The 24,216-nt window shown below is 43.0% G+C and overlaps 2 protein-coding genes across 18 annotated transcripts in view; one reads left to right on the top strand and one right to left on the bottom strand.

The window, feature by feature from the left end:
• Positions 1 to 1,006: 1,006 nt before the first annotated feature.
• Positions 1,007 to 8,573, bottom strand: LOC310880898 (transmembrane protein 126A-like). Of its 5 annotated transcripts, XR_014571977.1 has the most exons (7): positions 7,615 to 8,101; positions 7,302 to 7,426; positions 4,952 to 5,145; positions 3,776 to 3,890; positions 2,921 to 3,156; positions 2,582 to 2,684; positions 1,007 to 1,832 (listed from the first exon to the last, which is right to left on the bottom strand). XR_014571977.1 is itself a non-coding variant. In XM_083797425.1 (5 exons), the coding sequence occupies exons 2-5, from the start codon at positions 7,415 to 7,417 to the stop codon at positions 2,952 to 2,954; spliced, it is 630 nt and encodes a 209-aa protein (XP_083653551.1). In that variant the 5' UTR covers positions 7,418 to 7,426; positions 8,438 to 8,573; the 3' UTR covers positions 2,905 to 2,951. The 5 variants fall into 5 exon arrangements, 4 of the variants coding, with proteins under 4 accessions (XP_083653551.1, XP_083653552.1, XP_083653553.1 ...); XM_083797425.1 differs by lacking the exons at positions 1,007 to 1,832; positions 2,582 to 2,684; positions 7,615 to 8,101 and adding an exon at positions 8,438 to 8,573 and having other exon boundaries at positions 2,905 to 3,156; XM_083797426.1 differs by lacking the exons at positions 1,007 to 1,832; positions 2,582 to 2,684; positions 7,615 to 8,101 and adding an exon at positions 8,312 to 8,427 and having other exon boundaries at positions 2,905 to 3,156.
• Positions 8,574 to 8,630: 57 nt separating this feature from the next.
• Positions 8,631 to 24,216, top strand: part of DLG2 (discs large MAGUK scaffold protein 2) — a 1,058,052-nt gene continuing 1,042,466 nt past the window's right edge. For 3 of the 13 annotated variants that reach the window (XM_083797009.1, XM_083797011.1, XM_083797012.1), the window contains exons 1-3: positions 8,632 to 8,862; positions 9,546 to 10,598; positions 11,404 to 11,536. In XM_083797009.1, the coding sequence (XP_083653135.1) occupies positions 11,482 to 11,536 (55 nt within the window). In that variant the 5' untranslated portion in view covers positions 8,632 to 8,862; positions 9,546 to 10,598; positions 11,404 to 11,481. Of the gene's footprint in view, positions 8,863 to 9,545; positions 10,599 to 11,403; positions 11,537 to 24,216 lie in introns of all 13 variants that reach the window. The other 10 variants (XM_083796969.1, XM_083797013.1, XM_083796968.1 and 7 more) reach the window with 6 other exon arrangements.

The raw sequence follows: 24,216 nt of genomic DNA, 5'->3' as shown, positions 1-24,216 counted from the left end.
CAATGGTGCGGAGGAGGATAAAAATAATAATAAAAAAAAGTACAGTGGTGATGGGATGGTGTTGGGGGAGATGAAGAGGAGGGGAACCTCGAACTTAAGTTGGCCGGGGTGACAAGAGATCTCGAATGAAAACATAGATATAAAAGTGTACTGCAACTCAGTTATACGTTCCTGTTAAAACCTCTCTGACAGCTTCTCTTTTAAGTGCTCGCCCTGCCTGGATCCATTGCGTAGGGGTAAAGAACAGTCATTTTCCACCTCGTCACCTGGTAAGGATCAATACATTCCCATAAAGCGCCATCAGACAGCTTGCTTTGCTTGTGCCAGTCTCTTGTCATGTCTGGTTCAGGAAACAGTTTCTCAGGTCCTTGCCCTGCTCTGCCGTAGTGTTTCTAGCTCTGGGTGATAACCAACAGTGAAAAATACAGTCGTGTCCTCCTAATCAGCTGATTTCTTCTTTTCCTTTTATAAATTAATATGCACGCCGTAGCCAGTAGACGAGCTACGTTTCGAATTAAAAGTGAATGCGTATGCCATTTGAAATAGGAGTTTTCTGTTGAACTGTGTGTCTGATGAGCTGAAAAGGGAAAATCGTCTTTTACAGCATGATTACAATACTCTGCTAGTAGCATAGTGAATAAACATCTCTCTCTCTTTTCTCCAAAGAGCTTAGCACCGCCTGTGGGGAACATCTTTTATCTGACTGAAGAGATGATATCAAAATAAATGTAGGAATTATGTTCCCAAAACTTGGCATCTCTCGGTTCTTCCAGATCATCAGATTTCTCTTCGGTAAACTTATAAAAGGCCTTTGTGTTTTGCAAGTTCTTAAAAACTGTTCTCAAAAGCTTGTAAAAAGTTTTGTAAAGTTTTTTGTAAAAAGCTTGTAAAAAGTTTTTCTGTGAGAATTAACAATCTTCTATTTATAGGGTTGTATACCAGTTAGACTGTAAATATTTCAGATTTCTTAGTTACGGTGGCTATTCAAATAGGCTGTATTTAAAAAATACACTTTTAAACCCCAAAAGGGTTTAAATAAGTCCCCACGGATTAACAGTGTAAAACTGCAGCTCGGCAGTAGCCGATTCTACATTTTTTCACTCAATTTAAATGGGATATACAGACGTGGAGATATGACAATGCCTCTGATCAACGGCCCGAGGATGCCAGGAACAGGACATGGGTGGGTGATGGGGAGAGGAGGAGGTCATTGGCAGGGGTCTGTGGAACAGAATGTAGTGTTGAGATTTGCCATCAAAAATGGTAAACAGAGAAGATAAAATTAGTGGTTTTTTTTTTTTTTTACTATTTCTCTTAATTTTTCTCTACAGCCAGTTTTAGCATCCTTTTGGAAGTAGTTCAGACTTTTAGTTGTCCGAAGTCCATCAATATAGGGTATTGATATTATATATCTCTATATTGATATAGATATGATATATACATTATATATATTGGTATATAGGGTATATATATTAGGCAGGTGTGTTAAAAAAGCAGTAAAAGGCAGCGCTGTGATGCACAGGCTGTGACTGGTTCCTTGCTGCTGGAATGGTGGGAGGAGTACAACCGAGACCCGTCCTAACTCAGAGCTTTTCGAAGAGGGAGGCAGTGTTTGCGAGGAGTTTGTTCAGGTTGGCAGGAGCCCAGGAACTAGCCACAGCTCCTCCTTTGACTTCTTGAGTTGGAGAACAAGGTGTGTTGTGTCCCGGGTATGAAACGGAGAATTTAATCAGTATTTTTCCAGAATTCAGTGAGAGCACTTCTTCACGTGTGTCCTGCTGAGCCTTGAACCGTAATTTCAGTCTTTAACTTAATTCTGAGAGCCTCTTCCCCTGTTAAGGAGTACATATGGTATGATTGAAGAATATCCTTTTTTTTTCTCTTTTAATCAACACCTTTGCTGACGTAATATTTAGCTTCTTGCCTAGGGAGTATAGCAGACTGTTGACATGACCTCACATAAGATAACTTAAAAATGTATTTGCAATTTGCGTACTCATCAGTTATACCAGGAGCAAGTATTGCTCTTTGCAACTTATTCACAGACATTGAGGAATGATTTTTTTTTCTTCTTGCATATAACCTTTTCCACCTTAATTTAGAAAAAAATAGTTTGTCCAAATTAGACCGTCAAGTATCACAGCACTCACTTTGATTACTTAGAGAATAATTATCACTTGAATATTTTTACTTTACCAAAGTAAAAATAGTGTGTGGTGTGGAAGGTGGTTTTGACTATCACACCTGAAGTGTGAAGATCTGTTTATAACGTTTTAACCACACCTTGTTAAATGCTCAAATAACGAGCACTGAACCGCTCATTTCATTCTTAAAAATACTACTGCAAAGTAATAGCTTAAACTCCTTTACACTTGTTTGCCACAGCTAAGTGGTTCTGTTGGTTAAAAACTGATGATACAACTCCTGGAAATACCACAATTCACTGTCCAGTAAAATATTTGCACTTTAAGAATCTGTAAAGTGAGGGGTGATTAAGATAAGGCCACGGTGTCTGCTCAGATGCAGGCCAGTATCAGAACACCTCACAGAAATACTTGAGGTTCAGCAAAACTAAACTTACTTTGTGTAACAACTGTTGTGGATGTCTCATTCTGCTGCTTGCCTGTACGAATGAGGCCACTGCTCCTCGTTAAACAGCGCATGATTTCCCTGCTGTAACAAGTCTGTTAGGAAAAAGTAGATAAATATGATGAAACTCATTTTTTTTCAATTTCCAAAGAAAAACACCTGTCCTTACAGAGTTGCTTAGTAAGGTGTACTTTAGCAAGCATGACAGAAGTAAAAACTTAATTTCCATTTAAGTTTGGAGCTGAAGAATATCAGCACAGTCTTGACCTTTTTTTTTGTTTGTTTCTATTAAAAAAGACAGCAAGCAAAAACTTCTTTCTTTGTTTATTACTTATCCAAGGCAACTGGAAAGTTCTTTCACTTCAGTCTTGTAGCTCTTCAGGATCCCTGCTTGGATTCATGTTCTCTAGTATTTTGATGTATATTCCATGGTGCTTAGTGGCGAGATACAATCCAGTCAGAACCTGTATCAGCACACCAAAACTCATCTTCCTAAAGACAGGCTGAGAAACCATGAGCCAGAAGCGTAGTAAGTTCTCTTTCCCTGGCAAGGGAGCTGAAGCATACCTAAAGAACAAAAAAAGCGGTAGAAACTTCAGTTTTTTTCGCCGTCCAATTTGAACATCAGTATTTAAGTCCTTACAAATACTTTGGTAGATATTCATTCTCTCCCTCCTCTCCTAAGTTAAATTCACCTGGTGTCACTGGGCACTGCATTCTCTCTGCGCAAAAATACCAGAAAACCTCCTGACCACGCACTGGGGTCTTGCCAGGTCTCACCATCCCCTCACTGCGCTCTGACCCCAACCTACAAAAATTACCCACCAGGGAGTTTGGGTGCTGGGCCTTGCTCAGCACCACGAACAGTTCTCAGCTGCCCAGCCAAGCACCAGTGGGGCATCTCCACCCCTCAGCAGGGTGGCAACTGCAACTTCATAAACCCAGGCACATCGTGGTTCCATGCTAAACTCGAGTGTTTTACAATGGATCGGTTTTGTAGACCTTGGTAGCACAGCTCTTATGAACTTATCCCTGTAATGAGCTGATTAATGTAAATTCCCTTCCATGTAGGAAAGCCATGCAAAAAGACAGGTGTGCAAAGACTGAAAATCCACAGAACTTAAACCGAGAACTGAGGATGTGACAGACAAAAATTTTGCCCTCACTGCAGGTCAGTAAGACATACCTGGCCGCAAGGCTTGCATTCACAGGGAGAGCCATGATAATAGGATAGAGACCACCCACAACAGCCCCTACTAATCCTCCTCTGACCACGGTGCAGACTTCACAGTTCAGCTCACCTGCATGACAGACAGAACAGTTCATTGTCAACATGCAGCGCGTGGGGTCCCTCCCACGGGATGCCGTCCTTCCCGAACTGAGCCTGCGGGGGCTGCCCACAGGCTGCAGCTCTTCAGGAACTGCTCCCACATGGCTCCGTACCACGGGGTCCATCCCCCAGGAGCAAACTGCTCCAGCACGGGTCCCCCACGGGCGGCAGCTCCCCCCAGACCCCCTGCTCCTGCGTGGGCTCCTCTCCACGGGCTGCAGCTCCGGCCCGGGGCCTGCTCCTGCGGGGGCTCTCCATGGGCCGCAGCCTCCTCCAGGCCACATCCACCTGCTCCACCGGGGGCTCCTCCACGGGCTGCAGCGTGGAGATCTGCTCCGTGTGGGACCCGTGGGCTGCAGGGGGACAGCCTGCTCCACCAGGGGCCTCTCCACGGGCCGCAGGGGAACTTGTGCTGCGTGCCTGGAGCACCTCCTGCCCTCCTGCTGCACTCACCTTGGGGGCTGCAGGGCTGCTTCTCTCTCAGTTCTCACCCCTCTCTCCCAGCTGCTGTAGCACAGCAGGATTTTTTTTCCCCCTTCCTTAACTCTGCTCTCCCAGAAGCCCAACCAGCGTCACTCATGGCTTGGCTCTGGCCAGTGGCAGGTACCTTTCAGAGCTGTCTGGAGCTGGCTCTGATCTGACATGGGCCAGCTGCTGGGCTCTGCTCACAGAGGCCACCCTTGCAGCCCCCCACTACCAAAACTTTGCCACGCAAACCCAATACCCCAACCCACAGGGAATATATCACTCTGAAATTGACCTTCAAACGAAATCATACAGGTTGTGGAAACCACACTGTTCTGTTGCAGTTCAAATACCAATTCTCCATGCCCTCCTGAGTGAAAAGTACTTAAAATCAGTGATGCGTAACAGGAAAAAAATGTGTATTTATAAATATACATACATACATACTCTCCCACTCACAATTTGAAGAACTCACTGCTGCCCAATGTATTTCTCAAACTCCTCTTTGCAGCCAGCATTTTCAAGAGAGCAAAGGCCTTTTGAGAACAACAAATAATGAAGTTTTACCTGCAAATAAAGGTTCACGCACAAAGACTTCATAAACTGCTGCTGTTGAGAGAAATGGGATAACAGCCATCGGCAACGCAGACACTATGGCAGCCTTTCTGACGTTTAGGATCTTCCTGAAGTAATTATTTGCTGTTAAGCCACATAAGCTCGAATTTCCTGCAAGGAAGTATGATCCATGATTGCAAAGGTTCCTGTAAAAAAAGGAAAAGAAGTGTAAAATAGTTACAGTTATGTGCTACAACTCATTTCTGAGTACTCTGCAGTAAGAAGGGATGTAAATGTCTTGCGACGTGAAACGAGGAGTAATTACTTTCAGCAGCAACCAGCACAGCGTCCTTTGCTCTATGCCTGAGCTTACACAGGGGTCCTGAGCGAAGCGTCAGAAACACTGAGAAGCCTTTTCTACAATTTTTCCTGTTACAGCTAATGGAAGTTTTAACACATTTGCTCTCCTAATCAGTGTGTTTCTAAGGAGAATGGTTCCTGAGAAAGAATCCCAGCTAGCTCCTGCGATCGGCCTTGTTTCTAGCCCGTGCAACTGGAAGTACAGATTTAGTTTCGACAGAAAAGCTTACAGAATAGATCGAGGGACAACGATGGCAACAGAGATGGTGTAACCTATAACATGGTGACCACAGACTAGAATGAGGTCTGGTCAGAGACAGGCAGCAATTAATAGCCTGACGAGCAGTTCCCACTGGAATGCATCCCATCACAGCAAGCAACAGAAGAGAGGCAACGGAAACGTGCGCCAGTTTGATGAGCAGTCTGTGACTTATTGCATTTGACTTGCAGGAAGAAGTTGTGCGTTTTTATCTTTATCACTATACCTGGCAGTCAGTTGATTAATGGAAACAATGCTTCACTTCAGGTTTCCACAAATGTAAAAATCCCAAGAACGACAACCATTGCCAGGCAGAGCAAGTAACTGGAAGGCACTTTGGCTCTGAGGCTGTGCCAGTGTTATTACGTTAAAAGTGTGTTTTAAAACTTGTCATAAATTGGATTTACCACTAAAGACCTAAAGAAAATAAAATATTTAACTGGTCAAATTTTACGCTAGGCCAAACGTCGTATCTATTTGCAAAATTCTCTATTTACAGCCAAAGTGAAATGCATGTGTGCATATGCATACATGCAGAGGACAGATTAAAATCTAGCTTGGTATTTAAGAAAGCAAAGCGGAGCACATTGATGTACCCAGGATGAGACGAATCTCATCTGGTTTACTGATATACGGAACAGCTATACTCCAAAAAAAAAAAAAAAAAAAAATGAAGGCTTTGTTTTTGTTTGTTAAAATACTAGCTCCCTCACATTAAAACCATGAGCTTTTGGTACATTCTGCCATTCTTTTATGACAGCTATTTCCTTCCAAGGCCCAATAACCTCTAGGTACCACAGTTTCTATCAAGATGTTACCATGTCACCACTGAGGTATTTGCCTCCCCCTTAGTTCCCAGGCCTTCTGGGGAAGGAGAAGTGTTTTTAAGTCACATGCAAGCACAGCAGATCCTACTCAAAGCTATACCACCAGTAATGTTAAGGATAAAGGCTTGGCGTTGTCCTTTCTCACCTGTGTGGGAAGGCCCTGTGTTATTAGCTGTGGTTTGCTTAGACAGCAATTTCATCCTATTAAAAAAAAAAAAAAGCTTCCCATTACTCTAAATTATTCGTACACAACTTATGCAAGATACACACGCGTAAACCAGCTCAGGACCAGTAAGGTTTTGCACTGAAATACCACGCCACAAAGCACAAAAATGTTTGTGAGGCCCAGAAGACACTTAACTATTTTTGAGCCGCGCAGAACCCCTGCCGACGAGCCCGGTGTACAGCTCTGGTTTACTTTTACATCACCACCTGGCTGCTTCAGCCTCACCTTCCTGAAATGGGGGAGCTGTGCAGAACGAAATGCAGAAACTAGCAGCTTGATGCTCGCTCGGTTCTGGCCCCAGGCCAGCCCTGCTGGATGCAGGACGATTCCTGCAGAACCACAAGGGTATCTGCCTTATGCTCTCCAACATTTGTTTCCTAGAAAATCTGTTAGCTCTAGCACAGGGCTGTATGAAAGCTCAGAGCTAGTCAGGGCTAATCAGCCATCCTGGAACCCTAAGCACTGGAGAGTTCAATGCCAGAAAGCAGCTGAGCAGGACCGCCAAGAACAGTGAACTAAACATATTAAAAAAATACACAAACTAAGCTTTCTGTTCTGGACAAAAATTAGCGCCTTTGCAATTCAGTATTTTTGTAGCTGCAAGGAAGATTTGCAATATAAAAGTGAAGAAAAAAGCCTCCAAAAGACTTTAAATGTTTGCTGCAGTTCATTTATTTTACCGACACTTACTGGTCTGTTTTAGGAAGCTCATTTAGCAACTTCTGTATGATTTCCATCCGCTTTATTCTTTCCAAATATAGTCTCTGCGCCGGAGAATCTAGTTCAAAAAATTCTCTTCCTGTCATCTTGAAGTCCTGGATCATAGAGAACAAGCAAAGAAATGTAATCAGTTACACCCCCCAGTACGTACCAAATGAACATTTAGATTCTCTTTCAGTATGCAATCACTATTTCATTTCTTATTTTTCACGGCAGAGTTTTCAGACGTAGAGGGCACAATCCAGCTGCAGAAGTCTGACGTTTCTGACTATATGAACCTCACCAAACTACTTTCTTTAGCAGGAGCATGCTGCAATTGGGGTTTTACAAGTGCCCTAAGCCAACTTAAGTACTTGCTGTGACCAAAATGGGTTGCTTCATCCTCCTGACATTCCTGCCTGAGCACCTCCAACCCTGGGGCCATGCACCACTTGCTGAACTCCCACAGCAGGAGATCCCCTTAATGATGGGCAGTGCAATCGTTTTTCTTCCAGCCTGATCACCTCTGATACAGCAATTCCTAGTGCCAGGGGCACAAGGAAGGGTGCCAACACCACCACTGCTTTGGGCAGCTTTAAGTTGACTTCACTGCCAAAACGATGCCAAATCCATGCTTTATAAAGAATTAAATGCATCACGAGGCTGTATACTCTGGTTTTATGTTCCACAACTAATAGCTTTTAGCATTGGTACTGCTAGCTGTATCAAGCCAGAACGCTTACAAGTTTTTGATCAGGCCTTAAAGTTTTTGATTAAGCTCTGCATTTAGCGACTAAAACGCCTTTTCTACGTATCTTACCACTGAGGAGAGCTTCCCTAACTTAAATCTGCTTCCTAAACTTGCCCTAATTCCTTTCCTGACTGCAGGCCCGTGCCTGGTTTCACCTCAGGACACACGGGGGGAGGCAGCGACGGCGGAGCTGGGCCTCGCCCCCCCGCCGCCCCTCCTGAGGTAAAAAGCCTTAAAAACGGCGAAATACCGAGGCAGCTCGCTCTGGGAGGTGGCTCTCCACAGTTTCCCCTCCCAACTCCCTCCACAAGCCCCAAGAGGGTCCCAACACCGCGATCTGAGGCGTTCCGGGGCCGCCCGCCCGCCCCCCTCTCACCGAGCCGCTCCGCCTCAGGTCTCCGGCCGCCTACAACATGGCCGCCACCACGCCCGGCCCGTACAACATGGCTGCTCCCAGCCGCCGTACAACATGGCTCCTCCCACCCCTTCCTGCACGGCTCCTCCCATCTCCAGCCCTCCCCCTTGTGGGCGCCGCCATCTTGTTTCAGAGGTTTCAGAGGACGCCTTTGATTGGGCGTCCCGCCTGAGCGGCGCAGCACGGCGGCTTCCTATTGGCTTCTCGGGCGGCGGGAGAGGGCCGGCTGCCCGTTGCTAGGGGCGGCGGATGGCGGCGGATGGCGGCGGCGGCGGCTCCTCCATGGAGACGGGGCTGAGCGGGGAGCCTGCAGCCGGCGGCCCAGACGCGGGGACTCCCCCTAGCGGAGCGAGGAGCCCTCCATGGGGGGAGGCCCAGCCCTCGGGGTAACCCGCTGACCCTCTCCCCTCAGGTCCCGCGGTCCCTTTCCCCTCAGGCCCTGGGCCCCGTTCCCCTCAGGGCTCCCGGCCCCATTCCCCTCAGACCCTTCACCCCCCCCCCCCCCCTCCGGCCCGACCCCTGCCTTTGCCCTTTCCCCCCTCTCGCCTTGCTGCCCCCCTTTCCTCCTTTGTGTCCGTCCCTACCCCCGGCTGCATCCTCGCTCCGCCCCAGCTCCGTCCTCATCCTGAGGAAAATGGTCCTTTTCCTTAAATCTAGCCCGGCTCCTCCAGTTCTGCATCTGTCCTCCCCCCCCCCGCCCCCCCGTTCTGCATCCCACCCCAGTTCTCCTCAGGGCAAGCCAGCCCCCTCTGCGCTGTCCCGCTCCAAAAAGCACCAGGGAGTCCCTTTTTGGGGCTGGGGAAGCGAGGTGTTGGGGGGGAATCCGAGACAGATCTCAGTTGTGAACATTAAAGAGCAAAAGAGAGCCGCCCCCCCCTTCACCAATTCAGTTTCAGTCTCCTAAGGAAGCTGATGCAAAGCAAAGCCCTGTCATGTGCATCACAGCTCCTCGTGCGGGGAAGGGAAGCATTTGGAGCTCGTCCACCTTTTTCATAGTATTTTTTTTTTTTAACTAACAAGCTAGATGGGGAAAATCTATCCCTTTTCTGTTTCTCTCTTTGTTTTTCAGAAAATGGGAGAGTGAGAGAGTTCATGTTGAAGCCAACCAGCTGCACTTCTGAGTGGGAAACTCTGGACTGATCTCATGGCTTGCTTTTTATTTCAGTAATCCTTCATTATCTCTGAAAATGAACCATTTGTGAAGCTCTTCTCCTAACTCTCCTTATCCCTCTCTGACGAGGTGGCTGCTTTGCAAGGGAAGAAATGGCATGAAGTAAATGACTCCACTAGAAAGCAATCTGCTTTGCCAAAGTGCCCAGTGAGCAGCACTGTCACTTTAATAATTCCAGGTCAAGGGATTGCTTTCCTCCTTTTCAATCCTCTCTTTTAATACATGGGAGGATCAGAGGGACATTAAAGACCGTAAGGCTGGGTGGCTTGCAGATAATAAAAATAAAAGTGACTGGCCAGTGATTTCTGGTGGGTAAGAGGGTGATATTTGAAGGCTGTTGTCTGGTGAGGAAAAAGGGACCTTTTCAGTCTGCTGTGTAATCAATACATAGCTAGCAAAATTCATTCAAGAAGTGAAAGAAGTTTAAAGAGTCACTTTGGATTGTTTTTTGTCTTCCTCCTTCTTTGGATTATTTGGGAGTTTTTGTCCTGCAAATAACATGTTTTTGAGCATGTACAGGTGGAGTATTGAGACAGCTGCCTAGAGATGGACTGTGCCTTAATTGCATAAAAATCTTTTAATTTTCAAACTTTGCTGCCAGAAGAGGAGTTGTAATAGGGTTTTGTATTGCCAAGGAGCATTTTCTCTTGTATTTTTATAGATTCAAATATATTTTAAAGAAATTGAAAGCATCTCTTAAATCAAAAAGCTTCTTTTTTTTCCCCCTTTTTTCTTATTTATGGGAAGCATCGGAAATCCAATACAAGAAAACAGCAAGTACTGATAGAAATGAAGATCGAAGCTGCATTTCCTAACTGAACTGTAGAAGTGTTTTGCAATAGATAGCCAGATCCTGACCTCGCAGTGCTCCAGTAGTACATCGTTAATACCTAAATAAGTGCTTGCAACCAGATTCAGAAGTAGGAAGAAGAATGCCAGTCAAGAAGAAAGGTGGGCAATGAAGCTTCATATCTCATTTTGCATCTCCATGTTGTTAGATTGTTGATTTCTAGTGCTTCTAATTTGAAATTAAAAGTGTTTTAATGGGGGATTGAAATTGTTTTTCTTCTGCGCTGAAAATGGGAGAAAAATCGGTGCACTTACAATAGAAATTGTTAAAAGTATTTTTATGGCATGTTTTAAGATCTGTCGTGTCAAATTTGGCCTTAAATATTTATTTTGTAAGGATGAGCCATCAGAGATCTTGAACAGACACCAAGAGCTTGGCATTTAATGCTGTGAGAAGCCTGTCTTACAAACACTAATGAATTTTAAAATCATGGGTTTGGGCTATTTTCTATTCTCTACCTTTTTAGCAGATAAACATCAGCCAGCAGTAGCAGCGTAAACAAATAGCAAAGTTCCAAAGTTAATGTTAAATAAAAGTTCCAAGAGTTGTGTTTTGAAGGTGATTTGAACGTGTTTTTTAAAATGCAACTTTAATTAACTCTGATTTCCATGCTGTAATACAATATGAAAGTACTACATCTGTGACTGTAGTGTGGCAGCATTTAAAAAAAGATGACCAGCCTTACGTTTTGCCCCTTCTGCCATAAAGTTTGTGATTACAGCAAGTGTAGAAGCAGCTTTGGAAAATGTGGTTGCCAGCGTTCAGACAAGAATTGGGAAATATTGGGGAAAATTCGTACCCTGAAAACACTTGTAGACCTTGGGTTATTTCTGGTAAACATGGCACGTATTTAAAGTTTCAGGAAATGCTAATAGAATAAATGGCAAGTGAACCTTTTCTGTTCAGCTCATCTCTCCAGATGTCCTAGGATTTGACACATCCCTGGATCTGATACCAAAGCGTGGGGGAAGGAACAAAAAGTGAATGTTTCACAACACAAACGGGGATACAGTCAGTGGGACTTTTCATTCTTTTCCTGGTAGGCAATATCCCTTCGGTGTTGGTTATGAGTTACCATTTACTGTTTAAATAATAATAATAAAACCACACAGATTGCTAGAAATGCTTTCAAACCAAAAACAACGAATGGGATTTTGTGATTGTATTTCGACTGATGACAGTGTAGAGACAAAATTTGAAACCTGAAATGTTTTAATGAATCGTTGTCATTCACGTAATTACTGACACTTGTATGTAGTAGCAGAGAGATCGTGTATGGAGGAACATCACACTTAATAATTCACGTTGCTGTGCTCTAACACATCACCCTAATGCACTGTGAGGCTTGCATGCTTTACCTGTTTACGGAAGGAAAATTAAGACAGTCTTTTTAGTCTTTAACTGTTAACTCCGAATTAGGTGAATGACACTAAAGATGTTTCTGTGCAGCATGTTTGGCTGTGTTTCAGGTTCAGAATACTTGCAGGATTTGGGGGGTGAAATCCCACAAGGTCCTTTGTGCAGGAAGTTAGATGGGCAATCACAGCGGTCCGTTCTGGCCTTAAAAATCGGTGGAGTTCCTGTTTGTTTCCAGACAGTCTAGTTCTGTCTTAATGTATGTCAAGGCTTTAATTTCTCCTTATATTTTGCTAAATTTTAAATATAATCTCAAGAGACCCAAATATCCTCCTTGAAATACTTTAAATTATCCCATCAGTCAGTGTGCTGAAGTTGCCAGTGTGAATGTATTTGGGTATTAAGAAGATACTGCTAAAAATGTATTTAAGCATATGAATTGCAGGCTTAAAAATGTTAGCGAATCAGCAACTTCATTGTTATTTTGGATGGCTTAATTTGTCTACTCCATGCAATAGACTCCAACTTTCTGAATGTAATTAAAAGCTTGCTGACAACTTGAAACACGCTATCAGTTAAAAAAAAAAAATCTGCTTTTGTTATAAGTAATCCATAATATTCCAGTGACCAAAGGAGATTGATGTTTTTTTCCCTGTGGGTTTTCTTTTTCTTCTTTTTTCCGTTTGTTTGCTTTATGTTTGTGACAGCACTTTGGCTCTAACTGGTTTCATGCTTCTGTTAATGATTTGTTTTCCCTTTCTGGTCTTATGTACTTGGGAGTTTGGGAGTTCATGTCTTCTGTCCTCCCTACCCGTGCCATCTGTGGAAATCTTGGTGGGGCGCTCACTTCTGCGCTGTACAAAATGGTGCACTTCAATAGCATCGGTAAGAACAGGATTATCCCCCTCCATTTCAGCTCTTCTCTACGTGTTGCTCTTTTGGATTTTGATCAAAATACTCCCCTAAACTCGGTACTGAGACTATTATTTTTTAAATATCCTGGTATTTATCCCTGGAAGGTGTTACCAAACTCTGCATTCCTTGGCATTGACCAGTGGTGGGTCCTGCTAAAGAACAGTGAATGTGTTTTGAGGATTCAGTTTTGAAAGAGCTCTCACATCCAGCACTGGTCTACAGATTTCACGTAGCTTTGGACATAATTTGTGCTCCACCTTAATGCTTAATGCATTGTCTGCCATCTTGCTTTTAAAAGTCTAGGCCTTCTTAGGCAGGAAAAATAGTTTAATAGTAAAAACCATATAACTTAGAGGGAGCACCAGTTCTTTATGGATGTGGAGAAAAAGGCGTACTGCTGGTTCTCATCGTGTTTGTGTTGGTATGCCAGGCCTTTGGCCGATGTGTTAGAGTGACATGATTTTCTTTTCTCATTTTTTTGGGGAGGGAAATAAGGCTCCACATTCCCAAGAATACGGACAGAGTTGGCACACTTGCTTTCAGTCTCAAGAGAGGAAAAAAACAAGGCTGGAAAGGGAGAGGGAAGTACCCTGCAGGTGTTGAATGGGCTCCATTTAGATCTGGGATGAGCACTGTGTGGGTACTTTTACTGCTGTTACGTGATGAAACAAACAGCTCTTCTCTTTGGCTTTTGATTGCTCAACTTTCACTTGTTTTAAGTACACTGAATTTTATATCAAACTAGGCATTTGAGTTTAGCTACAAAGTTCCTTGTTGGATAGTGCCATTTGGAGACAATGTGGTATGCACAAATTTGAGAATTAAATAATTTTCTCTTAATTTATGCTTTACTTTCACAAATAAACTAGGGTGTGTTTGAGTACAACTATTCAGAACAAATTTATGGAACTTCTTGAAGAAATCTTCACTTTAAAATGAAGTAGTACTACCATACAGAAGAATCTTAGTAAGTGAAGTCAGCTTTTCGTATATTTTTACATTTCTTCTCTCCTTTCCTCCCAGAGATGGCCCAGTTGATCTCTGTTAACAGTAAGGGACTATATTTAGATTTGTAATTGCATTTATTTTGGATTCATGCACAAAATATTGAAGAGCATGAAATGTTGCTGCAACTCATTCATGTCTTTCACAGTGACAGAAAAACTAAGTAGATTCACGCTCCTCTGTGCTAGAGACCAGATTCCAGATTTGAGCCCTGCTTGCGATCCACACGGCTGTGGCAGGAGCCCCCACACCTGGATGCCTGGCTGCACGACTGCTAACCCTGCCAACACCTTTACACTTCTGGCTGTGTCTAGGCGGTAGGAGATGCTTAAATAGTGGGGTTTATACTGCCCTCACCCCATTTTCCAGCTCTGAGACTGAAAGGAACCATATCTTGAGCCAGATGCACCCTGTGGGCTGCCATGAATATTTTGACTCTCTCTGCTTTGTAGTCAACTTATGAAGGCGTGCTGGTTCTGTTTTACATAGAATTTTTTTTTCATCATACCTTTTATATAAAGAAACGCTTTCAAGGACATATTTTATTAAACCAATCAACAAGAAGAATTAAAAAACATTGATCTGATCCCATGTGGTCTGTGCCATTTAGGAGAATGTGACAGCTACGCTTGAGGAAATACTAGATTATGCAGTGGTAATACAAATTTTATGTGGCTGGTTTGTTGAAAGGAAGGGGTCTAAAACAATTGGGCAGGAATTCTAAAAGCAAAGTTTATAGAGAGTCAGACAAAGTTAGCTCCTGTTAATGCACTGGAGTTCTTTGTGCCCTGAACCTCTTTTTAAATAACAAAATTTCAATTTAGGGCTGTAACTTTTGGTGCTCAGAAATGTTGGTGAATGTAGTTGCAGTCTCCTGACAGCCTACTAAGCAGGAAATCCAGTAGGTATTGAAGTAGATTTGTGTTTCCCGTTTCATTCTAGTAAGTATTACAAGCTTTTTGTCACCTCAGTTGCTGAATAAATTTTCTCAAATAAGCACGTGGCTAAAAAGTGACGTTTTTCACTCCAAGTTCTGTCAAACTACCTCACAGTTTTTACAGTGAATCAACAGGGAGCAGTGCAAACTTGTAGGCTAGGCTTACAGACTACGAAAAGCACAATTTTTGTTTCCCAAGAATTGAACGAGTGGCAGAAAATCGCTGTCCAAACTTTCCCAACTTCCACCACAGAGCTATGACTGAAGGATGTAGCTTCTTCCCTGGCAGTAATCTTTTTCCAGCCACAGGGTGTTACCTCTGTGAGAAGCAGCGACACATGTTGCACACAAAAGGACTGTAGGAGCAGACACAATATAGAACAAGTCTTTGTTGTATAAGCGCAGGCTGCAAAGTTAAGATGCCTCTGGATTGGAAGTAGTGAATTTTATGGGCTTTTTTGCATTCTACCATCATTCTGCTATTTGTCAGATTTTCTTACAACAGATCCTGCCCATTTTAGTTGCCTCAGGTACACGGGGTGCACACCTTGTTAGCCCAGGGGGCTGCTTTAGTCAGCAGAGAGACTTTTACCTCCAGAGAGGGCGTTTTGACCCACCTGAGGTCTAAATTTTCTTCTTGGCACTTGTCCTCCTGTCTCCACATCGGCTTCCCACACAGGGTAGCCACGCTCACTGGGCTCAGGTGGGTGATATCTCAGCCTCTCCTTTAACGTGTAGGGGGAAAAAACATCCCCTTGCCTGAGATCTTTATGAGACCTGACGTTGTGTGTTCTGTGAGTGCTATAAATTAACACTATTTGTTATTTTTGTCAGGAAAAAGTGTTACAAATTGTTGTACTGTTAGTCGCTAGAACTGGAATCAGCCATGCTGTTGATAGAGACAAGAGGCAGCTGTGCATCCTCTCCTCCCACTCCTGTTAAACGCATATTGCACTCAGTGGAAGTAACGGAATCTTGCATGATAAGCATTTTTTTCCCCTTCTCAGCCTCCCTTCCTTCCTTCTGATTTTGTTCCAGATGGCCAAGTTAGATGTCAGAGGGTGACCACAGAGAAAAAGCTGAATTTGTAACTGGTAGCCCAGGGTGCTAAAAGGTGATTTTGCAGCCCCTGCTTCAGCATTTTGCTGAAAATTGGTGAAATTCTCATTTTGAGAATTAACTGCCTTACTCAGTTTTGCTTATTTTGATCGGGCCATATCAGGTTCTTGCTTCTTACAAGTATTTATGGTCTGTTTCACTATGGTATCTTGCTGTATTTACTGAGGATTTTGTGCCAAACAGTATGTTTATAAAAATAAAGATCACGTTTTCTCTTGCCATATTCATCCCAGAAATAGCCAGTGGGGCTCGTTTGGCCTGATGGGTGATGACAGTAGTAACCAACACACAAAATATGTGAAGGAACTGTTTGCTTTTTAATGGCTGCTTTTCAGAGGAGCTTTTGTTGGCATCAAACTTTCTTCACCAAGATAGTTTAGTGTAAGTGTCCTTAAGTCTGTCTTCACTGTGGGGAAGAAGAGGTAAATGCTTCCTTCAAAACACATTTGTCAGAAAGGTGAGTGAAGGTGAATCATTCTCTCCTTTCTTCTGGGAAGGAGAGAATCTGGACAATTTAGGGTTCTACAAACAAACCAGCGTTTTGTGCTTCACATTCCTCGCTCCCCTAGCTGCATGGCATATGTCGCTACCCTGCAGAGGAGTAATTCGTCACCTTCCAGTTCAGTCCTAGGTGTTGTGCTCTCCAGCAACACCGTCTTGAGGTCGAATGCCTGCTGAGCTGTGCTTTTAATAAAACAAAGCCACCACAAATAAACCTCAAACCAAACTTTGCAGGTGTATAGATTCAATTGTTTAACATCCAAAATGTAGAATTCATTTTTTTGTTTGTTTTATCAACTGAGAGACTCCAGTCTAATACAAAGGTTCTCAAATGAAAAAATCCAAAGAGATTCTGGGAAAATGTGTGTTTTGGTAATAAATAAAGAAGACTGGATCTCATTCCATTTCTTATTTTTAATTATTTATTTATTTATTGCATCTCCAGAAAGATGTCAGTGTTACTGGATTAGATCTGAATTTTCGTAATTCCACATTGTTTTCTTTCATGCGAAACAGTGCTCGTTTTGTATGAGTTTGGAAGTTATTTATTCCAGAACAGATGCCTTTTTGTTAGCTGCCTGCCTTGTTCCAATTTTCACATTTATGTTATTTTTAAATTTGAATCTTTTAAAGCAAAACCATACAACAGCTGTAATAAGTGTGTAACTCCTGTTTTTTACTCTTACAACTATCCACCAAGTTCCACTAGCCTTGTGTACGGCATACAGCTACATTTGTACAGCTAGATTTTTGTGTATGACACAGCTGTTCTTCAAAGCAGGGCTCTTTCATATTTTTGTGACTGCTAAGCTCTGTCAAGTTGCCTTTATTCCGCTGCATAAACAAGAGGTTTTCATTTGGTGCTACATCATTTTGGGGGCGAGTGGCTTCGTTTTCATTCTGTCTTCCTATTTGCATTGCTGATTTTTACACCTAGATTTTAACGTTGTGACACTTGAAAGGCAGAAACAGGAAGTTCAGGTGAAGCTAATTACACTTGCAGGGTTTCTCTGATCCTAGAAGGAGCTTCAGGGCCCCAGAATCTGCTTGTGTATCTGAGACCCAAACGATCCATGAAGCCAGGACAAGAAATGTGAGAAAAGATCACTAACAAACAGTCCTCGCTTTACCTTCAGTGTGGCTGGGGAAAAAAAAGAGCTCTCTAGGAAAAAGAATTGGCCCCTGTGGGATTAGTAGCTGATACCAGCAGTTGCTAAACCCTTCTGTGATCCCTGAAAAGAAGTGATTTGGGGGAAGAAGAAAAGGTCCCACAATGAGCCACTGATAAGGAGCAAGGGGATCTTATTACAGTAAAGTGATACATAAGATGAACAGATCATACACTAGATATTAAGAGTGATTTTTTGTTATTTGTTTGTTTTTGAGAGTTAATAGTATTTACAGGAAGAGGTGAGTAGAGGAAGGACACCCGGGGGATTGCAGGGGTCCGATATCCCCACCAGCCCAGCTGGGCTCTGGGGCACCAGGAACGCAGCTTTGGTTGCAGGATGCTTTCTGCTGAACGCTGGAGAAAAGTTTCCCGTGGTTTTATGCTGAACCACGCACTAACTGGTCTTTATATAGTTACCTTGTTCCTTGGGTAAGTACATTTAGTCAAGTTTTAAGGAATATATTTAAAACTCAAAGAAAGCAAAGTAAAGGTAGCGTTTTAACAGAACAGATGTACGGTTACGTGCTGTAAAACCGAGCGTGAAAACACTCAGACAACAAACTGACATTGCAGCTAGTTATCATGGAAAACGGATTTTTTTCATAAAGACCCAGTTTTCTTTATAGTAAATTGGACAAAACGTCTGATTCCTAACAAATATGCGAAAAAAAGGAACCCAGGTGTTCTTATCATTTCTTCCCTGGCCATTTGTGTGTGCGTGTTGTAAAGCTGACGGTACTCCTGTCTGGCTTCATCCACCAGTCTGCTCTGTGGCATTCACGGGTTCTCATCCAGGCTTTGGAGTCTGCTTTAAGATAAATATAATTCCAGAAGAGGGAATAAGAGGCTTTGGCAATGTAAACCATGTACAAAAGTCCTAGGGGTTGGAACTGAGCACACAGCGTTGCCCTGTCCTGTAAAACTTGTGGTTGTACTTGCATAGCAGTTCTTCTCACAGAATATCTGCCCCGTTTCTGGTCTGCTAAGGGCGTCAAGGCCTGGAACAACAGTCCTTCACAACTGAACTGCTCCTAAATCTGTTTTGCAGGAGGGCAGCCCGTGCGGGGAATTCACAAAGGCTACGGTTGATCCAGGAGGCAACGCTTCCTTTTGCAGTTAATGGAGAGCACGAGGTTTCTTAGCGGGGCGACTCAGTGAAACCTTCACTTTAAATTTCATTCCTTGAAAGAGCCACCGACTCAAGTTGAATCTCCGTAGGCCCTGTGGCAGCCTCCCCTGGCTGCCCAGAGCCTAGAAATAAGCCTGTGGGGTAATCGCTTTGACTTAAATGGTTAACCCTCCTGTTTCTGTCCACTTGGTTTTCCTAGCAGGACAGAAGGTGGGCTCACTTGTTATACACACTCCCAGGAACAGTCATTTTTAACTCTTCTGCTTGTTTGTTGTGAGTGCTCATCACCCCTACATATTATTTGTCACATCCATAAGGCCTTACGGTTCCTGGGGGTCGTGTAACCCATGTGGGGCCTTTCCCTGAGGGCTTATTAAAGCCCTACATGAAGGGCCAGAGGTGCTGAGAGATTTCTGGTTTGTACAGGGCCACACTTTCCCTGTCTGCTGGCCCTCTGCTGCCCCTCTTTTGCACCTCATTTATGTATATATAAATATATATAAATAAATATATATAAACGATTGGCATTTTTTAGTAATTCTCAAGGCTTTCAAAGCATTGTAACCTGCAATTTTGTCTCTCTCTCAGCTGTCTCAGTATACCATTTCCTATGCGTCTTTCAAAAATTTAACTGGCTTTTACCTCGGGTTTAGAAACTTCAGATTTTACAGGGCAGTCTCATGTAGGTGTTGTGAAGCCCAGGTCTTCTGTATGCAGGAGCACTGCGTGCTAACAGGATTTGTTCCTCTGTGTTTGCTGTCTTGTGTGAAGACTAAGAAAGGTGAATGAGTTGTTGGTGGCTTAGGCTTGGATCAGACCCCTCCCTGTGATCTACAACAACTCGTTTCAAAATTTGGACTTTTCCAGAGCCCAGGATCAAATCAAGAGATCCTAAAATAACAGGGGCAGGGAACAGTGTTTGCTCAGACCTCTGGCTCTTCCACCAGTGGTCATCTAAAGTAAGGTTTGAACCCCAAAGTGCAAGTAATTTTGGAGATCCTTTTTTTTTTTTTTTTTTTAAAGTTATCGAAGTTCACTGAAAAAAACTTCCTTGCTCTCTTTCCCGGTGCTCTGATTACATTTCTCACGTCTATTTTGGCTGCTGCTTTTTTCCTCCCCCATTCTTTTTCCAGCTTTGGTGCCCTACATTTTCCAAATTCTGGTTCTCCAAATGCTGGAAAGAGTCTCTTGAAATGTGTTGGCATATTTTTCTTTAAAATTCACCCATGCCAAAGACTTTGATAGTCAGAAATAATAACAACCCCCTTTTGGAAAGGGAAAAGTCAACATTTTCCCACACCATTGTACCCCTAAAGTTTTGTAGTTCACCGATTCTGATGCCAATGGGAGGAAATATAAGCAAATACGATCTTAAATTTGCCAACAAACTGTCTTCTGAGCAAATCTGTTGTTCCCTGAGAGTCAGTGGTCGCTTGAAACTGCCTTGGGCTGGTGAAGGTTGCCGTTAACCAGCTGACTGTGATTTCTTGCATGTGCGAGGCAGAAGTTTCCAGTTGCTGCTAAGTTTGACATCGTATTTGCTTTATTTTTCCCTCTCCATTTTCTAAGCTGCCTTCTTTCGTGGCAGGAGTTTGGTGGCCGTAGCAAACCTTCACAGATGGTAGCAGCAGTTCTTGGGAGGCTTGCAGGTGTTCAAGCACAGCAGGTTTCTAAAATAATAAGGTTGGTGTTGGCCAGTTATGTACTCTGGTCCATATAGTGTTACCTTATGTGGCTTTACTGGAGCTATCAGGTCTTGAAAACAGGCACATAACAAATAAATTGCATCTGCCTGAATTACGTGGTGCTCCAGTCATCTGTTTCTTGGTTTGAGTCCTCACCATTCAGCATTCTCTGGTTTGAGCCATTCTGAGGACGGAGCTCAGCGACTGGTTTCAAATAAGTTTTATCTTTCCCACGTAGTTTCAATTGATCTTGTTAGTCAAATCTTTTCCAATTTAATCATTGAAAATCATAGATATTCCTAAACTGTCTTCAGACCCAGTCTGTTTAGTTCATCGAAAGGATAAATGGTTTGAATAACATCCGGGAGATATTTAGGAAAACTGTTTCCTGTAGTTGTAGAGGTTCCCACAGTTTTGGAACTCAGTTTTGGTGTACTAAACTCCATTAAGATTTCAGTCACCCGAACAAACTAATTTGTCCAAAACCTGAGTGCTCACCTGTTACGCTTTTAGAGAACAAACTGAAGCTCAAATTTTTCAGTAGCTCCTTGCCTATATGGACTGTCAGTGATTCTGAAATGAAATTGCAAATAACAAGGAGCAGGTAAAGACCCTGAAATAAACCAGGAGGGCAAGGAAATCCTGCTGCTTTCAGGTACTGGTTGGTATTGTAAGTGACAGCCAGATCCCAGATATGGACCCTGAGATGTAGCTGAGGTAGAATTGATTTCTGCATTGTAATATCAAAGTAAATGATTAAGAAAATTAATTACAGAATTTCCTTCCTTGCTTTTAAATCTATGTAATTATGACATTTAGTCTTTCATATTGGCTTACATATTAAGGGCAATGCTTTAAGAAACAATTTTCTATTGGTGAGAAGCTCATCTCCAGATGTATGGTACACCTCACTCCATACCTGTTTGTATGTATGGCTTCAGTTCTTGTTGACAGTATTGCTGGAAAACTTGTTTTTCTCTGTAAGTTATGTTGAAGCTATGCTTCATTCACATGTAACTTGCTTTATATTACCAACGCTTTATTTATTCTCTTCCCTTTCCCTTTCCCTTTCCCTTTCCCTTTCCCTTTCCCTTTCCCTTTCCCTTTCCCTTTCCCTTTCCCTTTCCCTTTCCCTTTCCCTTTCCCTTTCCCTTTCCCTTTCCCTTTCCCTTTCCCTTTCCCTTTCCCTTTCCCTTTCCCTTTCCCTCTCCCTCTCCCTCTCCCTCTCCCTCTCCCTCTCCCTCTCCCTCTCCCTCTCCCTCTCCCTCTCCCTCTCCCTCTCCCTCTCCCTCTCCCTCTCCCTCTCCCTCTCCCTCTCCCTCTCCCTCTCCCTCTCCCTCTCCCTCTCCCTCTCCCTCTCCCTCTCCCTCTCCCTCTCCCTCTCCCTCTCCCTTTCCCTTTCCCTTTCCCTCTCCCTTTCCCTTTCCCTTTCCCGTCCATTTTTATTTTTCATCAGATGTATAAGCATTGGCCCAGCAGATGTTTCAGCCCTATAGTATGATTGCCTGCTTATGGAGCTTTAAAAATCGACATCCAAGAAAATGTGTTTATAAAGTGTGGATACTATAAAGAGTGGATTAATCTCTAATGATCTCATCTAACTCCAAGGAAAGGATTTTCCTTTTTGGATTTTTATATAAATCAATAGCTTATATTAAATTGATACTCATTCTGTAAAAGACAAATTATATATATATATATATATTTTAATGTGATAAAACTCTAGATTTTTTGAGGGAGAAAACAGTTTTCCAAAGAAATCCAATAAGCAAAGTTACTGATCTACAGTTTTCTGCCAGTGTCACATATCTCTCTGATTCATTGTAGCAATTGCTTATTCCTGATCAGTAACATAAACCTCAAACATTTGTGAACCGGTTAAAAAAATTATGGAATAATAAATTGAAAAATTGTTAGCTTAATTTAATACTGTCTTGGACAAGATATTGTAGGACCATAAATCCCCTTGTATCCTTAAAGATTTTTTTCTTATTATTTTATTAAGATGTTTTGAGTATGATTTGTTTAAAGAAAACAGCTATGCAGTTATACTGCCTAGGATATATGTGAGTTTCTGCAGGATGGTATCATCTGAGTGGTTCTTGTCCAAGGGGCCTCTCTAAAGCAATAGGTTCAGCTGTATGAGTCAAGGTCGGTGTAACTGGACTCCATGCAATGCTACGCTTAGCTTTCCTTAACATTTCAGATGAATGTGTTAATTTAAAAATATAATATGCAAAGAAACAGCAAGAAGAAACAGAGCTATGTCCATCAGATTTCATCAGGAAGAGTTAATATTTATTTTTCAGTGGTCTTTTGTTAGCAGACAAAGGACCTAGTTGGGATCAACACAACTTGGAATGGTAAATGCCTGTTGAAAAGGTTTGAGGTCTTGTTTGAATGAGTGTGGATTTGGTATAAGCACTGAAACATTGTGGCACCATGGAATAGAGATTTCTTGGTTGTATTTATGATACACTTAGACTTATTTTGGCTGCTAAAAATTGCCCGTGTGCTCCAGTGGATATCGTCATCCCATACATACAGCGATCAGGTCCTCCATGAAAACCTGGAAGAGAAGAACGTGTGGGCATTCTGCTTCTGAAACGTTTGTTTAATTAGCGTGGCAGGAATATTGTTCTTATTTAACTGGTGTGCTGCAGTGCGGGCAGTCAGCTCTGATTTACGCTCCACAGCTGTCAGTCCAAAGAGGAGGAAAGTACTGGCCGTCCTCACCTGCTTCGGGTGTAACTGGGAGCTGAAGGTGGTCGTCATCTTGGAGGGCGTGCTTGGTGTTCTTCCGACATGCCATGTTATTGAGTTATGAAAGCTATAAAGGAAAACTAGGCAGGAAGGTAATTCCCTGAGCTGGAATTTAGCCAGGATTTGGAGTTAACACCAGAGCTGTGCTCTGTTACTGGTTGCTCGGTTCGTAGGGTTTGGGACTGTTTTGGGGTCCACCAGGAGTAGGCTTTTTTCATCCTGATGAATTGCAAAGTAATAATTTTGTTGAAAATAAAAACTCTATTCAACCTTCCAGAAGGACGCTACTTTTTTGTAGCTTTGTTTCTTTGTTTTAGATCAGAGCTGTACACTTTGGGGAAGGAATGGTGAATGAGGGAGGGGACGTCAGCACTGTGCCCCAGGTGACTGAGGCAGCAGGAGTGGAATAAGATCCTAAGCTATTAACTAATTATTTAGTAGTGGGGAGCCAGAACTTGTATGTAGACAAAATCAGAGGCATCACAAGGAGGTCAGATGCACTGTTATGAGCTCCGTGAAAGGTATAATGTTACTGGGGTTTTCAAGGCAAAAAAAGCTGAGCTCATGCATAGAGGTAGTTACATGTCCCCAGCAACTGGTTGGGAATACAGCAGTGGGTTGGTCTGGTTTGGCGGAACCGATTGTTAAAAAGTATTTTTGCTTTCTGCTTCTTGCAGCTGCTTTGTTTATGAATAACTTTGTGGGTGTTGCTTCCTCCACCCCAAAAGCTCCAGCCTGGCAAGAGCTGTTCATGGTGCATCACCCTACTGCCGAGGAGAAACCAGTCGTGCAAAAACGGCTTGCTTGACCCTTAGGAGAGCTGAGCGCCCTCATTTATCACAGTCAGTGGGAAAAAAAACAATTTTTGAGGGTGGTTCACAGTGGGAACCTAGCCCCAGTCTTCAGAACTGGCCTTTAAATGAGCTGATTTCTCTCTGTGCATTTTAAGTGGGTCCTAAGGTCCCTGAGTGCTTCACACTAAAGCCAGGCAAACATCTAACCCTTATTTCCCTTGTGATATGAGGAGAGTGAAAATAAATTACGTCTTCTTAAACATGAACCATTGATTAAATGTTTCTCCTTTCATCATTTAAGAATGTTATCAGCTGAATGCAAGTTGTGTCTTTTCCCATACTGT

Source organism: Anser anser (genome assembly GCF_964211835.1).
Source record: "Anser anser genome assembly, chromosome: 1".
Taxonomy (NCBI): Eukaryota; Metazoa; Chordata; class Aves; order Anseriformes; family Anatidae; genus Anser; species Anser anser.
Note: the sequence above shows the minus strand (reverse complement) of the source record. Positions and strands in the feature narration are given on the sequence as shown.

Excerpts from the sequence above, each read along its gene's own strand:
- LOC310880898 (XM_083797424.1), bottom strand. The coding sequence starts at position 7,755 with ATGGCCCCAGGGTTGGAGGTGCTCAGGCAGGAATGTCAGGAGGATGAA. Across the intron at positions 3,891-4,951 it reads GCGTGAACCTTTATTTGCAG|GTGAGCTGAACTGTGAAGTC; the intron begins GTAAAACTTCAT and ends TCTGTCATGCAG. Across the intron at positions 3,157-3,775 it reads AATGCAAGCCTTGCGGCCAG|GTATGCTTCAGCTCCCTTGC; the intron begins GTATGTCTTACT and ends TTTGTTCTTTAG.